Source organism: Hylobates moloch, unplaced genomic scaffold (assembly GCF_009828535.3).
Source record: "Hylobates moloch isolate HMO894 unplaced genomic scaffold, HMol_V3 SCAFFOLD_8, whole genome shotgun sequence".
NCBI lineage: Eukaryota > Metazoa > Chordata > Mammalia > Primates > Hylobatidae > Hylobates > Hylobates moloch.
In genome coordinates this window covers 102,153,047-102,171,256 of record NW_026652283.1, presented here as the reverse complement: position 1 = coordinate 102,171,256, position 18,210 = coordinate 102,153,047, and the positions used below count along the sequence as shown (strand labels likewise).

Below are 18,210 nucleotides of genomic sequence, written 5' to 3'. Positions count from 1 at the left end.
AGGCAAGGAAGAAATATTTTCCTAAAGAATGAGGCTGTTGCTTCCAGCCTGACAATAGGTAATGTTTATTAAATCCCTGCTATGCTACAGATAATACTATTTATCAATCGATTGATCAATCTATTGCCATCCATCCATCCTTCCATCCATCCATCCAACTATCTTCTCAATCCTCATAACAACCCTATGTTGTAGAAATTATCATTACCACCCTCTGCCCCCATTTCAGGTGAGGAAATTGAGGCCCAGAAAAATTAAGTAGTTTGCCCAAAGTCAAACAGGAAGGTGTAGATCCAGGATTGGGCCCAGGCAATCCAGGTCTAGAGTCTGCACTATGTCCTGTTGGCTCCTAGGGGAAGGGACAGCCACACAGCACAGTTGCCCACTGTGCACAGATGCACCCATGTCCACTGGCATCTTACTTCTCTCACTGCTGAAGTTCTGAGCATTATTTACTAAATTTATGAACAAAGTACACTTTGTTATGAAAATTACAAATGAACTCAGAAGAATTAAGGTGAGGAGGAGCTCAACAGACTGAGAGGCAAATGCTTTACTGAGGAATAGATGTGGCCTTCCTGGAACCCTAGAGTACTAAAATGAAATTGGCCAATATATGTAAAATCTTCAAAATTTAACTGCCAAATGTGAGGATCCTAGAAGTATGCCTTGCCGTGAAAATGAAGGTTTTAAAATGGTTGAGTATTGCCAATGTATCAAGGTTACATAAAGTTAACATTTTAAAGTCTTTATTTTGACATTTTATGATAGGCCATAAAATTGTCACAGTTTAACAGTTTATTGTCTTGTTTTTAAATGTATTTTTTTAAATCCTTCTCCAAAGAGACGCTTGAATTTCAAAATATTGGCCTTCTAGCTAATATTCTACTATTTTAGAGAAAATAATTTCTGGCACTTCAAAGGAAGGTTTTCTTGTGTTAGCATCGTGTCATTGCTTCTAGGGTTGTTATGAACAGTCTGAAATGCCAAGATCAAAAAATTAATAATTAAAATTAAATATAAAAATTAATAAAGTACTAATAGCTAAATGAGTTAAGAAATAAATTGATGTAAAGGGATATATGACTGGTAAGGTCACCTTGAGTAACTCATTCACAAGAATAAGACAAATTAAATGTAGCCCTGCAAAATAATGAAAATGTTTATTTAATTCTTTTGCCCCTAATATGGTAATTTCACTTTCATATTTCCCCACTGTTTAAATCCTCTGACTTCTCCACTCTTTCCATTATCTGTTTACCCTCGTCACATTGCTATCTTTTTTTCTTCTTTCCTTGTGATTTCTTGTGACCATTTTATCCATCAACCAGACTCCCTTCTACGCATATACTGTCATAATGTCTGAATTCGAGGAAAATATGTCTGTTTGTGTAATTCTTAGTTAGTGCATAGAATATGGCACATTTATTATACAGAAAAGCAGAGCATCCACCCCAGCCTCAATGCCCTTTCCCTCGAGTTCTGCAGCTCTGTGCTGGGAGGTCCCTGTTCTACCCTGACTTTCTATATTATCCTGGGGACTTGCTATGCACCTGATGGAGACTCATTACAAGCATCATAGGGTTTTGTAACCCTTTACTCTTCTACACTTGACTGACACCATGGGTGTGTGTGTGTGTGTGTGTGTGTGTGTGTATGTGTGCGTGTCCCCAAATTAAACTGAATTCTCCTAGTGGTAAAGCACTAAGTCATCTGCTCCTGTGAGGTAAATATTGGAATGTCCACTTCAGGGACAGATAAAATGATGAACACACATCTCTCCTTCCCTTTTCCCAGTTTCATTCCACAGATATTCCCCGCAAAAAACCGCACTTCCATTAAGTAACGGTCAGGCTGAGGGATATCTTCTGGCTTTACAATGCCAAGAGGAAAATTCTAGGTCTTCCAATGTCACAGCACAAACTCAACCCAGCCAAACTATAGCTCCTACTTTTCACCAAATATGCTGAGCCTATTCAGAATTGAACTGAAAGATTTAATTTTCACAATTCAAAAAGACACTCTGGAGATACACCAAAAGTTTGGAGGCACAGAGAAATAAAACACCAATTTTACAGAAGAATTAAAGGCATTGAACATCCCCTAGCAGGGGTGTGGCCCTATTCTACTAGTTGCCCAGTACACTGTTACGCTGGGCCAAGCCCTGACATTTCTTATTGTGTCTGTTATTAATTTATTGCCTGTTGTCTCTTAATGTACTCTTCAATAAACAATGGAATTCCTTTAAATATTTCTCCTTTAAAGTGAGCACAATATTAAGCTTTCTCTGTACGTGGATTGGAGGGACACTGGAGGAAGAGGTTTCCTGCGATTTCTGACATGGGCCACAAGTAGGCAGTATAGGTATAGGACTAACCAGTAGAGCCTCTCCCAACCATAGCCCATTCTCCCTCTGCAACCCTGCAGCCTCAGCCTGGTGATCATTTTTCTTCAACCTTCTCAAACAGAAACCAGAGCCCCTGCGTAGCCTGCCCCCTCTGAAGGCCTCCTGCTTGTGCAGTTCCTGGACTCGCCCCCTCTTCTCCCTTCCCTGTGGCCCTTAAACTCTGAAGGGCACCTGTGGCAGCTGGACTCCCACTATGTGCTCACACCTCGGATGCTGATGCCTTTCTCCCTCACCTGCACGTCAGAGGGTTGCTCCCAGCTTGCCCAGCAGCTCCAGAACAGCTTCAGCCTGGACCATCCAGCCAACTTCTCTGCTGCCTGTTGGGCTACCACACCTTTTCCAATGAAATCTGAACCCCTTCCAAGTTTATCCTTCCTTGGTACTGTCACTCAACCCTAAAGTACCATGTAGTTTTCTTACATCTTATAGTTACTATTTTATCATAATTATTCTTCATATTAAACTTCCCCTATTTAGCCCACTGCATCATTTCTATCTCCCAGTTGGATCCAGGCTGCTATACTTCATTCTAAGGAGATGTGGGGCTAACGTGCCAACCGTTAGTGTTTAAAATAGACTATTTCTTTGTTTCACATGTCTTGATTCCTGAAGCCATTTAGGGGATTATTCTTCTTTTTTAAAGAAATACGGTGCTACATTATGATTTCTTGAATATGGCCACAAGTACTGTGCACCTCCTTCCATCTATAGATAAATGTATTTCACAAATTTGGGCTGGCCCTTATGTGCTTTGACCAATAGAATATGGCAGAAGGGATGTTTAGTGACATCCAAGGCTAGCCCCAGTTGGGCCTTGCAGCTCAGCTTTTACTTTCTTGGAATGTTACTCCACTACTGTCATGTAAATGAAAGGCCACCTGAAAAACATCCGAGGGACTCTAAACAAGCATCAACACCAACTGCCTTATTAGTGAAGCCATCTTGGACTGCCCAGCCAAGCCAATAATTCAGCCAAATGCATCCACATGAGTTCAGGGGAACCAACAGAGGAATAATCAAGCAAACCTATATAAACCATTGTGGTTTTAAGCAACTAAATTTTGGGATGGATTGTTATGCATCCAATAGATAACTGAAATATACATCTCCCCATCATCAAATGATTCTAATTTGTTAATTATTCAATACATTAATTTGTGGTAAATACATGAGGAAACTTCTTTTGACCACACCCCTCCCACCCTCAGAAAAACATGTTAAAGTATCACATCTTATCACTATGTATTTTCTCTTGCATCTTGTTCCAATAGGAAATGGGAAATACTATACATAACAACTAGGTATTAAATGTTCAAAATGACAAAGTAGATAAATAAACATGAAGAAGGAAATCCAGTGCTTATGATTCACTTTTACTTGTAAAAGTAAAGACTATAAAAGGGCAAGAGAAAAAGAATGTAGAGACTGAAGATAAGTGATTCTGAATTTCCAATTGATAAAAGAAGCAAGGACTTCCACTGGCAGAATCAATCATCAGAGAGCTCTCTTTCTTGCATTTTGTGATTCTGAGGAGTTCAGAACAAATCAGACTGAAAAATGCATAATGTACAATGGCATTATGTACCTACATTCACCCTTTTTTATTATAACTTTTAGGTTCAGGGGTACATCTGCACGTTTGTTATACAGGTAAACTGCATGTCACAGGGGTTTGTTGCAGATTATTTTGTCACCCACCAGTGAGCATAATACTCAATAGGTATTTTTTCTGATCCTCTCTCTCCTCCAACCTTTCATCCTCAAGTATATTTATATTTTTTAATTTTTTATTTTTAAATTTACTTGTAAATATATAGTAGGTGTATATGTTTATGGGGTTTATGAGATATTTTGACACAAGCATGCAATGAATAATAATCACATCACAGTAAATGGGGTATCCATCACTTCAAGCATTGTGTTAAAACAATCTAATTATACTCTTAGTTATTGTAAAATGTATAATTAAATTTTTTTAACTATAGTCACCCTGTTGTGCTATCAAATATTAGTTCTTATTCACTAATTCTATTTTTTGTACCCATTAACCACCCCAATCCCCCCAATCCCTGCCCACTACCCTTCCTAGCCCCTGGTAACCATCCTTCTACGTTCTTTCTCCATGAGTTCAAATATTTAATTTTTAGCACCACAAATTTTTATTCCCACACAATTTTTATTCCCATATTTCACTTCTTTGGTTAAGTTAATTTCTAGGTATTTTACTTTATTTGTAGCTCTCGTAAATATTCCTTTCTTGATTTCTTTTTCACATTGTGTGCTGTTGGTGTATAGAAATGCTGCTGCTTTTTGTATGTTGATTTTGTATCCTGCAGCTTTACTAAATTTGTTGATCAGTTCTAATAGCTTTTTGGTGGAGTCGTTAGGTTTTTCCAAATATAAGATCATATAATCTGCAAACAAGGATAACTTGACTTCTTCCTTTCCAATTTGGATGCCTTTTATTTATTTCTCTTATCTGACTGCTCCAGCTAGGGCTTCCAGTACTATTTTGAATAATAATGATGAAAGTTGACATCCCTGTCATGTTCCAGATCTTCAAGAAGAGGTTTTCAATTTTTTCCCATTCAGCATGATGCTAGCTGTGGGTCTGTTGTAAATGGCTTTTATTGCGTTGAGGTATGTTCTTTTTGTACCCAGGTTTTTTAGGGTTTTTCATCATGAAAGGATGTTGAATTTTATCAAATGCTTTGTCAGCATCAATTGAAATGATCATATAGTTGTTGTCCTCCAGTCTGTTGATACAATGTATCACATTGATTGATTTACATATCCTTGCATCTCTGGGATAAATCCCACTTGATCATGAGGAATAATCATTTTAATGTGTTGTTGGATTTGATTTGCTAGAATTTTGTTTATTTTATTTTATTTTATTTTATTTTATTTTTTTGAGACAGAGTCTCTGTCACCCAAACGGGAGTGCAGTGGTGTGATCTCAGCTCACCTCAACCTCCACCTCCTGGACTAAATCAATCCTCCCGCCTCAGCCTTCCAAGTAGCTGGGACTACACATGCACACTACCATGCCTGGCTAATATTTTGCATTGTTAGTAGAGACAGGGTTTTGCCATGTTGCCCAGGCTGGTCTTAAACTCCTGCACTCAAGCAATATTGGCCTGCAGTTTTCTTTTAATTTTCTTTTAATTTTCTTTTCTTTTCTTTTCTTTTGGAGGCATCTTTGTCTGGTTTTTGTATCAGGGTAATACTGGCCTCACAGTATAAGTTTGGAAGTATACCCTCTTCCTTCATTTTTTGCAATAGTTTGTGTAGGATTGCTATTAGTTATTCTTTAAATGTCTGGTAGCATTCAGCAGTGAAGCCACTGGGTCCCAGGTTTTTCTTTACTAGGAGACTTTTCATTATGGCTTCTATCTCATTACTTGTTATTGGTCTGTTCAGGTTTTGAGTTTCTTCATGGTTCCATCTTGGTAGGTTGTATGTGTCTAGTAATTTACTCACTTCTTCTAGATTTTCCAGTTTATTGGCACACAGTTGTTCATGGTAGCCACTAATTATTCTTTGAATTTCTGCAGTAACAATTGTAATGTCTCCTTTTTCATCCCTGATTTTATTTATTTGGGTCTTCTCCGTTTTTTTCTTAGTCTGTCTAAAGGTTTGTTAATTTTGTTTAACTTTTCCAAAAAACAACTTTCCATTTTGTTGATCTTTTGAATACAAACCAATAGTTTTCTTCATTTCCATTGCTTTCATATCTGCTCTTTATTATTACTTTTCTTCTACTAATTTTGGGTTTTGTTTGCTTTGGCTTTTCTAGTTCTGTTAGATGCATCATTAGGTTATTTATATGAAGTTTTCCTTCTTTTTGGTTTAGGCACTTATAGCTACAAACTTCCCTCTTGGTACTACTTTCACTGTATCCCATAGGTTTTGGTATGTTGTGTTTCCATTATTACTTGTTTCAAAAATTTTTTCAATTTACTTCTTATTTATTCATTGACCCACTGGTCATTCATGAGCATACTGTTTAATTTCCATATGTTTATATAGTATCCAATATTCCTCTTGTCACTGATTTCTAGTTTTATTCTATTATAGTCAGAGAAGATGTTTGATATTATTTCAACTTTTTTTAATGTTTTAAGACTTGTTTTGTGACCTAACATATGGTTTATCCTTGAGAATAATTCATGTGCTGAGAAGAATGTGTATTCTGTAGCCATTGGATGAGATATTCTGTAACTATCCATTAGGTCCATTTGGTCTACAGTGAAGATTAAGTCCACTGATCCTTCATTGATTTTCTATCTGGGAGGTCTGTCCAATGCTATGGGGTATTGATGTCTCCAGCTATTATTGTTGATATGGTTTGGCTGTGCCACATCCAAACTCTCATCTTGAATTGTAATCCCTATAATCCTCACAAGTCAAGGAAGAGACCAGGTGGAGGTAATTGAATCGGGGAGGGGCGGGGGGGGCGATATCCCCCAAGCTGTTCTCATGATAGTGAGTTCTCATGAGATTCATTTTGTGTTTGGTAGTTCCTCCTGCATTCATTCTCCTTCCTACTGCCTTGTAAAGAAGGAGCTTTGCTTCCCCTAGTCTTCCACCATGTTTATAAGTTTCCTGAGGTCTCCCCAGCCACACTGAACTGTAAATCAATTAAACCTCTTTCCTTTATAAGTTACCCAGTCTCAGGTAGTTCTTCATAGGAGTGTGAAAACAGACTAATACAATTATACTGTTGTCCATCTCTCTTTCTTTCACTCTAATAATATTTCTTTTATATATCTGGGTGCTCCAGTATTGGGTGCATATATATTTACAATTGTTATATCGTCTTGCTGAAGTGACTCCCTTATCATTATATAATGACTTTCTTTGTCTCTTCTTATAGTTTTTGTCTTGAAATATATTTTTTCTGATATAAGTATAGCTACTTCTGCTCTGTTCTTTTTTGGCTTCCATTGGCATGGAATATCTTTTTCCTTCTCTTTATTTTCAGTCTATGTTTCTTTAGAGGTGAAATGCATTTTTAATAGGCAACAAATCATTTTGTCTTATTTTTTTGTCCACTCGGCCACTCTGTCTTTCGATTGGAGACTTTCATCCATTTACATTCAATGTTATTATTGATAAGTAAGCACTTATTCCTGCCATTTTGTCATTTATGTTTTCTGTTTGTTTTGGGGTATTCTCTTCCGTTCTTCTTTCCTGTCTTCCTTTTAGTGAAGGCGATTTTCTTTTATGGTATGATTTAATTTATTACTTTTTACTTTTTGTGTATCTGTTGTATATGTCTTGATTTGAGGTTACCATGAAACTTGCAAATACTATGTTGTAACCCATTATTTTAAACTGATGATACTGATGGCATAAACAAACAAGCAAAAAGAAAACATAAAAACTGTACACTTCAATTTTGCCCCCCCACTTTATAGCTTTTTATTGTCTCTCTTTATATGTTACTGTGCTATGTCTTGAAAAGTTGTTGTAGTTATTATTTTTTATTGATTCATCTTTTAGTCTTACTTAAGGTAAGAGTAGTTTATACACCACAAGTACATTATTATAATATTCTTTGTTTTTCTGTGTATTTACTTTTTTTTTTTTTTTTTTTTTGAGACGGAGTCTCTCCCTGTCACCCAAGCTGGAGTGCAGCGGCACGATCTCCGCTCACTGCAAGCACTGCCTCCCGGGTTCATGCCATTCTCCTGCCTCAGCCTCCCGAGTAGCTGGGACTAGAGGCGCCCGCCACCATGCCTGGCTAATTTTTTGTATTTTTAGCAGAGACGGGGTTACACTGTGTTAGCCAGGATGGTCTCAATCTCCTGACCTTGTGATTCGCCTGCCTCAGTCTCCCAAAATGCTGGGATTACAGGTGTGAGCCACCATGCCCGGCCTGGGTATTTACTATTACCAGTGAGTTTTGTATGTTCAGATGATTTCTTATTCCTCATTAATGCCCTTTCATTTCTGATTGAAGAACCCCCTTCAGCATTTCTCATAGGACAGGTCTGATGTTGATGAAATCCCTTAGCTTTTGTTTGTTTGGGAAAGTCTTTATTTCTCCTTTATGTTTGAAGGATATTTTCACCAGATATACCATTCTGGGGTAAAATTTTTTTTTCCTTCAGCACTTTCGATATGTCATGCCACTCTCTTCTGGTCTGTAAGGCTTCCACTGAAAAGTCTGCTGCCAGATGTATTGAGCTCCATTGCATGTTATTTGTTTCTTTTCTCTTGCTGCTTTTGAGATCCTTTCTTGATCCCTGACCTTTGCGAGTTTGATTATTAAATACCTTGAGGTAGTCTTCTTTAGGTTCTATAACCTCCTATATATGCATAATATAATATATACATTTATATATATATATACATTTAAATGAGGACTATCCTTTCAAACTTTAGACTAACAGGAAATAACAATCACTATTATCTAGTGAGTGCTTACCATATGCCAGCCAGGCACTGTTCCTAGCACCAGGCATGTATCACCTCATTTAATCTCACAATAATCCTAGGACATGGGCACTATTATTATCGCCAGGTTGCAGATGAGGAAACTGAGGCACAGAAAAATTCAATCATTTAAAACTCTCAATAGCAGATCTAGGATTAAACCCAGGCCATCTGATTCTAGAGCTTGTGCTCTTGATAATGACCTGTCTCTGTCAATACTATGGTCTTTTTCCAATTATGCTTATTTTTGAAAATCCCTGCCCAAATCTCATATTGAATTGTTATTCCCAGTGTTGAAGGTGGGGCCTAGTGGAAAACGATTGGATCATGGGGGTGGATTTCTCATGAATGGTTTAATACCATCCCCTTAGTGCTGTTGTTCTGACAGTGAGTGTGTTCTCACGAGCTCTGGTTGTTTTTAAAGTGTGTGGCATTTCCTCACTTCCTCTCTCCTGCTCCTGCTCTGGCCATGTGATGTGCCTGCTCCCCCTTCACCTTCCACGATGAATGTAAGTTTCCTGGGGCCTCCCCAGAAGCCAAGAAGTTACCAGCATCATGCTTCCTGTGCAGCCTGCAGAACCATGAACCAGTTAAACCTCTTTTCTTTATAAATTATCCAGTCTCAGGTATTTCTTCATAGCAATCCAAGAATGATCTAACACATCTCTTTTTTGAAATTTCCCTCAGGGCCACTTTATTGGTCACTGAAGAATACATATTTCTATAATACATAATCTTTACACATTTTATTTTGTTAAAATGTTAACATCCTACTTGATCTCATTTACTCACTGTTGTAGTAATTATGTAATATATAAAGATAAAATAAGCAAAGAGAAAACAAAATAAAATAGACCCTACCATCGAGGTACTTACTATCTCAAATGAAAAGCATTTTCTTCAGGCTTTATTAGGGTAAAAATCAGAAAAGTTCAAAGATATACTAGAACTCAATAAAAATATACACTAATTTTTAACACATTAATATGAAAAAAATTACTTGTTTTCACTTCAATGATTCAAAGTGTTTCTTAAGATTCTGCCAGTCGACTCCTCTAGGGAAACAGTGGTGAACAAAGGAGACACAAGTCCTATGCTCATGAAGCTTGTGTGTAGTGGAGAGACACACTATAAGCCAATTCAAGTACAACATAAGGCCAGGTAGAGGCAAAGACTATGAAAAAATAAAGCAGGATACAGGGATAGACTATGAAGGGAGGTTGCTATTTGGGGCAAGTGATCAGAGAAATCCTCTCTACATAAATGGCATTTAAGCAAAGAGCAGAATGAAGTAAAGAAGTAAACTCTGCAGCTATCTCTGAAGGAAGAGTATTCTAAGGAGGAGCATTTTGGAGATCTGAAGGAACAGCAAGAGGGAAAAGGATAGGGAATTAAAAATTTGTCACAACAGTCCCACCAACAGTGTAAAAGTGTTCCTATTTCTCCACATCCTCTCCAGCACCTGTTGATTCCTGATTTTTTAATGATGGCCATTCTAACTGGTGTGAGATGGTATCTCACTGTGGTTTTGATTTGCATTTCTCTGATGGCCAGTGATGATGAGCATTTCTTCATGTGTTTTTTTTGGCTGCATAAATGTCTTCTTTTGAGAAGTGTCTGTTCATGTCCTCTGCCCACTTTTTGATGGGGTTGTTTGTTTTTTTCTTGTAAATTTGTTTGAGTTCATTGTAGATTCTGGATATTAGCCCTTTGTCAGATGAGTAGGTTGCAAAAATTTCCTCCCATTCTGTAGGTTGCCTGTTCACTCTGATGGTAGTTTCTTTTGCTGTGCAGAAGCTCTTTAGTTTAATGAGATCCCATTTGTCGATTTTGGCTTTTGTTGCCATTGCTTTTGGTGTTTTAGACATGAAGTCCTTGCCCACGCCTATGTCCTGAATGGTATTGCCTAGGTTTTCTTGCAGGATTTTAATGGTTTTAGGTCTAACATATAAGTCTTTAATCCATCTTGAATTAATTTTTGTATAAGGTGTAAGGAAGGGATCCAGTTGCAGCTTTCTACATATGGCTAGCCAGTTTTCCCAGCACCATTTATTAAATAGGGAATCCTTTCCCCATTTCTTGTTTTTGTCAGGTTTGTCAAAGATCAGATAGTCGTAGCTATGCAGCATCATTTCTGAGGGCTCTGTTCTGTTCCATTGATCTATGTCTCTGTTGTGGTACCAGTACCATGCTGTTTTGGTTACTGTAGCCTTGTAGTATAGTTTAAAGTCAGGTAGCATGATGCCTCCAGCTTTGTTCTTTTGGCTTAGGATTGACTTGGCGATGCGGGCTCTTTTTTGGTTCCAAATGAACTTTAAAGTAGTTTTTTCCAATTCTGTGAAGAAAGTCATTGGTAGCTTGATGGGGATGGCATTGAATCTATAAATTACCTTGGGCAGTATGGCCATTTTCACGATATTGATTCTTCCAACTAGTTCAACCATTGTGGAAGTCAGTGTGGCGATTCCTCAGGGATCTCGAACTAGAAATACCATTTGACCCAGCCATCCCATTACTGGGTATATACCCAAAGGACTATAAATCATGCTGCTATAAAGACACATGCACACGTATGTTTATTGCGGCACTATTCACAATAGCAAAGAGTTGGAACCAACCCAAATGTCCAACAACGATAGACTGGATTAAGAAAATGTGGCACATATACACCATGGAATACTATGCAGCCATAAAAAATGATGAGTTCGTGTCCTTTGTAGGGACATGGATGAAACTGGAAAGCATCATTCTCAGTAAACTATCGCAAGGACAAAAAACCAAACACCGCATGTTCTCACTCATAGGTGGGAATTGAACAATGAGAACTCATGGACACAGGAAGGGGAACATCACTCTCCGGGGACTGTTGTGGGGTGGGGGGAGGGGGGAGGGGGGACGGACAGCATTAGGAGATACACCTAATGCTAAATGACGAGTTAATGGGTGCAGGAAATCAACATGGCACATGGATACATATGTAACAAACCTGCACATTGTGCACATGTACCCTAAAACCCTAAAGTATAAAAAAAAAAAAAAAAATTTGTCACAACAAAAAGAAATAATTTTCTTTGTAATATATTATTTCCAGTAATGTTTATAATCATGCAAGCACTGGATCATTCATGTAGCAAATATTACTTGTGAGTTTTAAAGTACCAGACTTAGGACTGCTGGGGATTGTGATGAACAAAATCATCATTGCTTATCACAAAATCAACAAAAAAATCAATTGTGTGAAGGAAAAGTACATGGAGTGTGTAGATCAGAGGAAATACACCTTGTCTAAGGGGGTTCAGCTGAAGGCAGGTAAGAGTTAACCAGATGACAAGTAGAAAAGAGTATTCCAGGCAAAGGGAGCTGCATGTGCAAAGGCCCTGTGGTCAGAGGGAGCCCAGTTGAAATAGCTAGGAATTGTTAAAGTTTGGTTTGTGGCAAAGCTGAAGAACTTGGCAGAGGCCAGAGAATGCAAGGTTATCTGCTTGTGGCCATACTGAGGGCTTGGTCTTTGCATGAGCAGCTGGAAGTCACTTAAGTGTTTTAAGCCACTTAAAATTCTCAAAATTTTGAGTGTATTATAGCTTTCTTAAGAATTCTATCAACTTTATGTATCAAAAAAAATTTTTTTTTAATTTGAGAAGTGCAGTTAATAGGCATGCTTCACTTTGTCTCTACTTAACCAGATTTACTATAGGTTTGTTTTGATCCAACCAATTTAAAGTTCATGAGCTTCTCTTTTAATTATCTAGTATCATAATATGAATGGGATTATACTAAGCCATAGGGTAATAATTCCCATTCCAGGAATAGTTGAAGTTTTCCATTTTTATTGGAAAACTTTTATTGTATTTTATACATCATACTAGCTTCATAAATCCCATATATGTTCTGTGAAGAACTAGCTGAAAATGCTTCCCAGAGCCTCAAACTCTATACTCTTCTAAGAAAATGAAGTTGAAGGTGGTGTCTAATTTTCTTCTCTGGAATTGGAGGAAGACATAGAGATCAAAAATGGAAACAAGTACCATATTTGGATATTATTTCCCTTGAGAAGGATAACAAAGACCTGCCTAATAATAAATCACATCAGATAAATGAAAAGAACCTTTACTGACCTTCTGTTCTAGTACAATTGGTCCAGCAATGTGCCCACAAACTCTTTATCTAGCAGCTGAATACAGAATAAATGCTCTAAGGCACTTCCTACAAGAGTTGACAAAGAGACCTTTCTTCCATTCAATAAGTTAGTATCTGAGGAAGCAAAAGCAAATGGAAAGGGCAAAATGACATGGGGACATCAAACTCTGGGGACTCTGCAGGGAAGGGAAAGGGGTGCCTACGCATCTCTATGGCATCCGAATGTCCACAACCCAGGTCCACATTTATAGGCTCAGACAAGCTTAGAAAAATTACATGAAAATAATTACAGAATTACAAAAGAATTCTGGAATGTTGGGACCCTAGCCAGACTCCTATTCACATTTCGTACAAGTCTATGGCATCATATCTCAAGCAATGCCCCTCAAGCTCTCTGCCTGGAGGGCCCCAGCCCACGCCCTGGCATGCCATAAGCACCTGGGCATAAGCTCCCCAGAACAGCCCTCAGTCAGATGCTGAGGATTCCCCCTTGTGATTGGAAAAAAAAATACTCCAACCTCTCATCCGGGGCACAGGGCAACTCTAAAACATCCTGTACACCAAGCTAGTCCAACCCCCGGCCCACGGACTGCATGTAGCCCAACACAAACTCAAAAGTCTTTCTTAAAACATTATGAAGTTTTGTTTTTTTTTTCAATTTTTAAAAGCCCATCAGCTATTTTTAGTGTCAGTGTATTTTGTCTGTGGTCCAAGACAATTTTTCCTCTTCCAATGTGGCCCAGAGAAGCCAAAAGATTGGACACCCCTGCTCCACACTATATCCCAGATAATACTCTATGAACCTAATTATTAATGTTCACTGTACTGGCTGCTTTCCCTCCCAATCTCACTTCACCACTCTCCTAACAGTGTTTCCTGGGACCTCCTCCTAAATAAACTATTTCACTCAAATTCTTGTCTCAGATTCTGCTTTTGGAGAATCCCAAACTAAAAAAGAAGCACAATATGATGTAGGACTGAGTTCTTTTAACTCCATATTCAGTTAAGGACATCAAAAACTAGCAAGAAAGATGGTTTGTGAGCCTGAATTCATAGTAAAACCTATCAGACAAGGGGCATTTCTAATAACTCGGAGAGATGAGAGAAGGGAGTAGAAAGAAATTTTTAAAGCAATTTAAAAGAATAAGAAGTTGACAGAAAGATAAATGGTAGTAAGATATACTGTGCATGCTATTAAAACAATCATAGTACACATACATGAAATAATAGCTTATCTATATAAGTAGGTTCAGCTTACAAACTCTTCAGTTAATTTAAAAATTAAATGAAAATGTGAAGCCATGTTTGGGCTAATACGGCAAAAAAGTTGTCATGTTTTGGATTTCTTCCTACATATTCTATGGATTCTCTCTCTTTCTGTTACACACACACACACACACACACACAGTTGATACTATCATACGAGCAATTCTAAACTTAATTCAAAGTCTCAGGAATAAAAATATGCTTTCACCAAGTATGACCAGCAGAAATTTAAGTTTGTGTTTTAATTGTTCCATAATTTGACTGACAATCAAATCTGTTCAGAAATATATGATTATTTGACACTTTTATGATCAAATTTTACTGTTTATTTTATAAAAACAGTACACAGTGAAACAAAAGAAAATTATTCTTCTGTCAGCAAGTAATGAGTAGGTCAGCCTTACTGTTAAGAGGTTAAGTAGACATCATATAAGCTTGCAGCTTACAAGGTACATATTAGCCTGCCACAGCTTCTTTGCATCTTCTCATGAAACCAGTTTCAAGAATAAAGATGTAAAACATTTCCAGTAAGATAAGTGAAAAGTCACCCTCTTAAAACATTATTCTGAACACTTCTGCATAAAAGGACTTTGTAAAATTAGGCTGTTATTTTTAGACAACTTCTACTCTTCCTCAAGAAGAGTCGTGTTTAATTCTATCCCCAGGACTCAATTGTACAACTATAAGCTAGATTTAAAAAAAAAAAAGTGTCTTGATTACTTGACCTGTTGAATCAGATTTCAGGATATCTCCCTGAAATCTGCTTTTCTACTCACTACCACAACTGTTTGCTAATTTCAGCAGATTCAGACAAATGACATGTGATCAGTAAAATAAGATTCTTACTTCATAATAATTAATGGCTTGCAAAGGAACCCCCAAAGTATGCGAAAGAATTTAAGTGTCTCGATTTATCAAAATACAAACACTCATTTATCCAAGAAGCAACTTACTTTGTAAACATATGTTTAAGTACACATGTCATTATTTATTCATTCATGCAACAAAGTTTCTTCAGTGCCTATTATTTGCCAGATACTAGGATAGGTATTAGGGTACAAAAATCCTTGCCCTGCACTTGAATGTTTATAGGTAGAAAAGAGAAAAAGAGTCATACACACAAGTGGGTACAATAAAATGTTCCAAGTATCATGTTGGGTAGCATATCTATTACTTCATTCTCAGATTCATTCAACAACTATTGCACACCTACTATATGCCAAGGATCATTTCAATTTACAATTGATAAAAGTAATCCCCATGAGGGGCATGATACCTTAGAAGAAAGATTATTTTTGTGGTGGTTGTTTTAAGCATACATAATGATCCTCAATTCCAGTAATGTGTATTACCTAGATAATTGAAAAAAACTTATAAAATAAGCTTTCTTTCCTGAAATTCTCTTTCCTTTGCAAGTCAATAATAGAAATGAAAGCCCAAATCAGTTAAGTATGATGTTTGAGAGCCATAAAAGAATTGTCCTTACCAAGAATACAGGATTGTTCCAACAACAGACGTGAGTTTACTGTTTTCTTGTTTTTGCTTTGCCAGGCCAAAGTCAGCTACAATTCACAAAACAATGCAGTATGTTATTATATTTTCCCAGAGTTAGCATTGTTCCTTAGCATTTGACAATCTACACAATAACTACCACACTTCATAACCCAAGGCTTTTCTTTTCTTAATGCTATATATTTTGATATAATGAGGTTTATCATTTTAAAAAAACATAAAATAAGTCTTGCTGACTGAAACATAGGACAAAGTACTTATTGAAATTGTGATTCCATTTTTTAGATTATCCTTTATAATTTTTAAGTAAACAGAATGAATCTAACATTTGGCATACGGCAGTCATGACCTCGTCAGGCTAAAAGAAAAGTAAGATACACCCGAATAAATACCATGAAGGCCTGAAAACCTAAAATTAACTGGCGTCAGCGTGTACTAATCACAGTACAATTATGTTCAAAATAATCTCAAAATATTTATATATCAACAAAATATTCTGATTTTTATCACAGAACACCAAATTTCTATATTTAATATTAGCACAATCTTGTACTTTTCAAAATATCTTCAGATGCTTGTCTTTTTTTCTCTGTTTTTTTTTTTTTTTTTTTTTTTTGAGACAGAGTCCTGCTCTGTCGCCCAAGCTGGAGTGCAGTGGTGCGATCTCGGCTCACTGAAACCTCTGCCTCCCAGGTTCAAGTGATTCTCATGCCTCAGCCTCCCAAGTAGCTGGGATTACAGGCACGTGCCACCATGCCCGGCTACTTTTTGTAGTTTTAGTAGAGACGTGGTTTCACCACATTGGCCAGGCTGGTCTTGAACTCCTGACCTTGTGATCCACCTGCCTCAGCCTCCCAAAGTGCTGGGATTACACGCATGAGCCACCATGCCCACCCTGTCTTTTATAAACCACTCAACAACTTAGGTCAAAATAATAAAAACAGATATTTTTCCTATCTGTATGCTACAGATTCAAGAACTTATTGGTGTTGAACACTTTTCATGTACCTATCTGCCATCTGGGCATCTTCATTTAAAGAAATGGACCACTTCATGCATTTGCATGTCATCCTTGTGCAGTGGCCATGCTAATCTCTGTATCGTTCCAATTTTACTATCTGTGCTGCCACAGTGAGCACCTGGGTATCTTCCTTAGTGAAGTAGCTACTCAAATTTTTGCATTTTTCATTAAGTTATTTATTTTCTTATTTTTGAGTTTTAGATACAAATTATTTATCAGATATACAATTTGCAAATACATATATATTTTTTGAGATGGAGTCTCGCTCTGTCGTCCAGGCTGGAGTGCAGTGGCGCAATCTCGGCTCACTGCAAGCTCTGCCTTCCAGGTTCACACCATTCTCCTGCCTCAGCCTCCCGAGTAGCTGGGACTACAGATGCCTGCCACCACGCCCGGCTAATTTTTTTGTATTTTTAGTAGAGACGAGGTTTCAATGTTAGCCAGGATGGTGCGATCTCCTGACCTCGTGATCCACCCACCTCGGCCTCCCAAAGTGCTAGGATTACAGGTGTGAGCCACTGCGCCCAGCCTACAATTTGCAAATATTTTCTACTAGTCTACAACTTATCTTTTCATTCTCTTAATGTTTTTCAAAGAATAGAAGTTTTAAATTTTGATTAAGTCAAATTTATTAGTTTATTTTACATGTTATGGCTTTGATGTTATGTCCAAGAAATATTTGCCCAGCCCAATACTGCAAAGACTATATCCATTTTTTCTTCCAGAAGTTTCATAATTTGAGTTTCATATAGTGCTATGATCCAAGCTGAGCTAATTTTTATATAAGATACAATACGTAGGTTGAGGTTCTGATTTTTTTATGGGGATTTGCAACTGTTCCTGAACCATTTGTTGGAAATAGCCCCTTCCTCTCTCCGAGCACCAGATTTACATATTCATCTGGATAATCAAAACTTTCACTTAAGGGTCTCCTAGGCATCTCAATATTAACACACTCAAAGAGAATTCTCAATGTCAACCCAAACAGCAAAAAGATTATGACTTGCTGAAGGCTCAGATGATTTTTAGCATTTTTTACCAACGAATTATGTTTTAATCGAGGTATGTGCCTTAATTGCTTTTTAGACATAATGCTATTATTACACACAAATAGACTATAATATAATGTGAACACAACATGTGTACAAACTGGAAAACCAAAAAGTTTACGTGACTTGCTTTATTGTAATATTTGCTTTATTGTGGTGTTCTGGAACAAAGTCCACAGTATCTCCAAGGTATACCTATATATGCTCTTCCTGTATTCTTTATTGGGTTGCCTTTAACACTTTGTAGTTAATGTTAGTACTAGTTAAAAATCATTTTATACATGAAAACATGAAACTTGTCCTGTTAAAATTACTCAGTGGTTTCTGTCTCATGGATTAATCCTGACTGATATAGTTCCTCACTTTCCTTTACC

The 18,210-nt window shown here is 37.3% G+C and overlaps 1 protein-coding gene and 1 non-coding gene across 12 annotated transcripts in view; both read right to left on the bottom strand.

Moving 5' to 3' along the window:
* Positions 1-18,210, bottom strand: part of NEK10 (NIMA related kinase 10) — a 248,764-nt gene that overhangs the window by 130,671 nt on the left and 99,883 nt on the right. For 8 of the 11 annotated variants that reach the window (XM_058442270.1, XM_032162265.2, XM_058442269.1 and 5 more), the window contains exon 23: positions 15,741-15,816. In XM_058442270.1, coding sequence (XP_058298253.1) covers positions 15,741-15,816 — 76 coding nt within the window. Of the gene's footprint in view, positions 1-943; positions 979-12,925; positions 13,103-14,646; positions 14,736-15,740; positions 15,817-18,210 lie in introns of those variants that run through there. The other 3 variants (XM_058442276.1, XM_058442277.1, XM_058442278.1) reach the window with 3 other exon arrangements.
* Positions 16,802-16,905, bottom strand: LOC116473931 (U6 spliceosomal RNA). Its single transcript, XR_004249494.1, has one exon. It is a non-coding gene; the product is annotated as a U6 spliceosomal RNA (small nuclear RNA).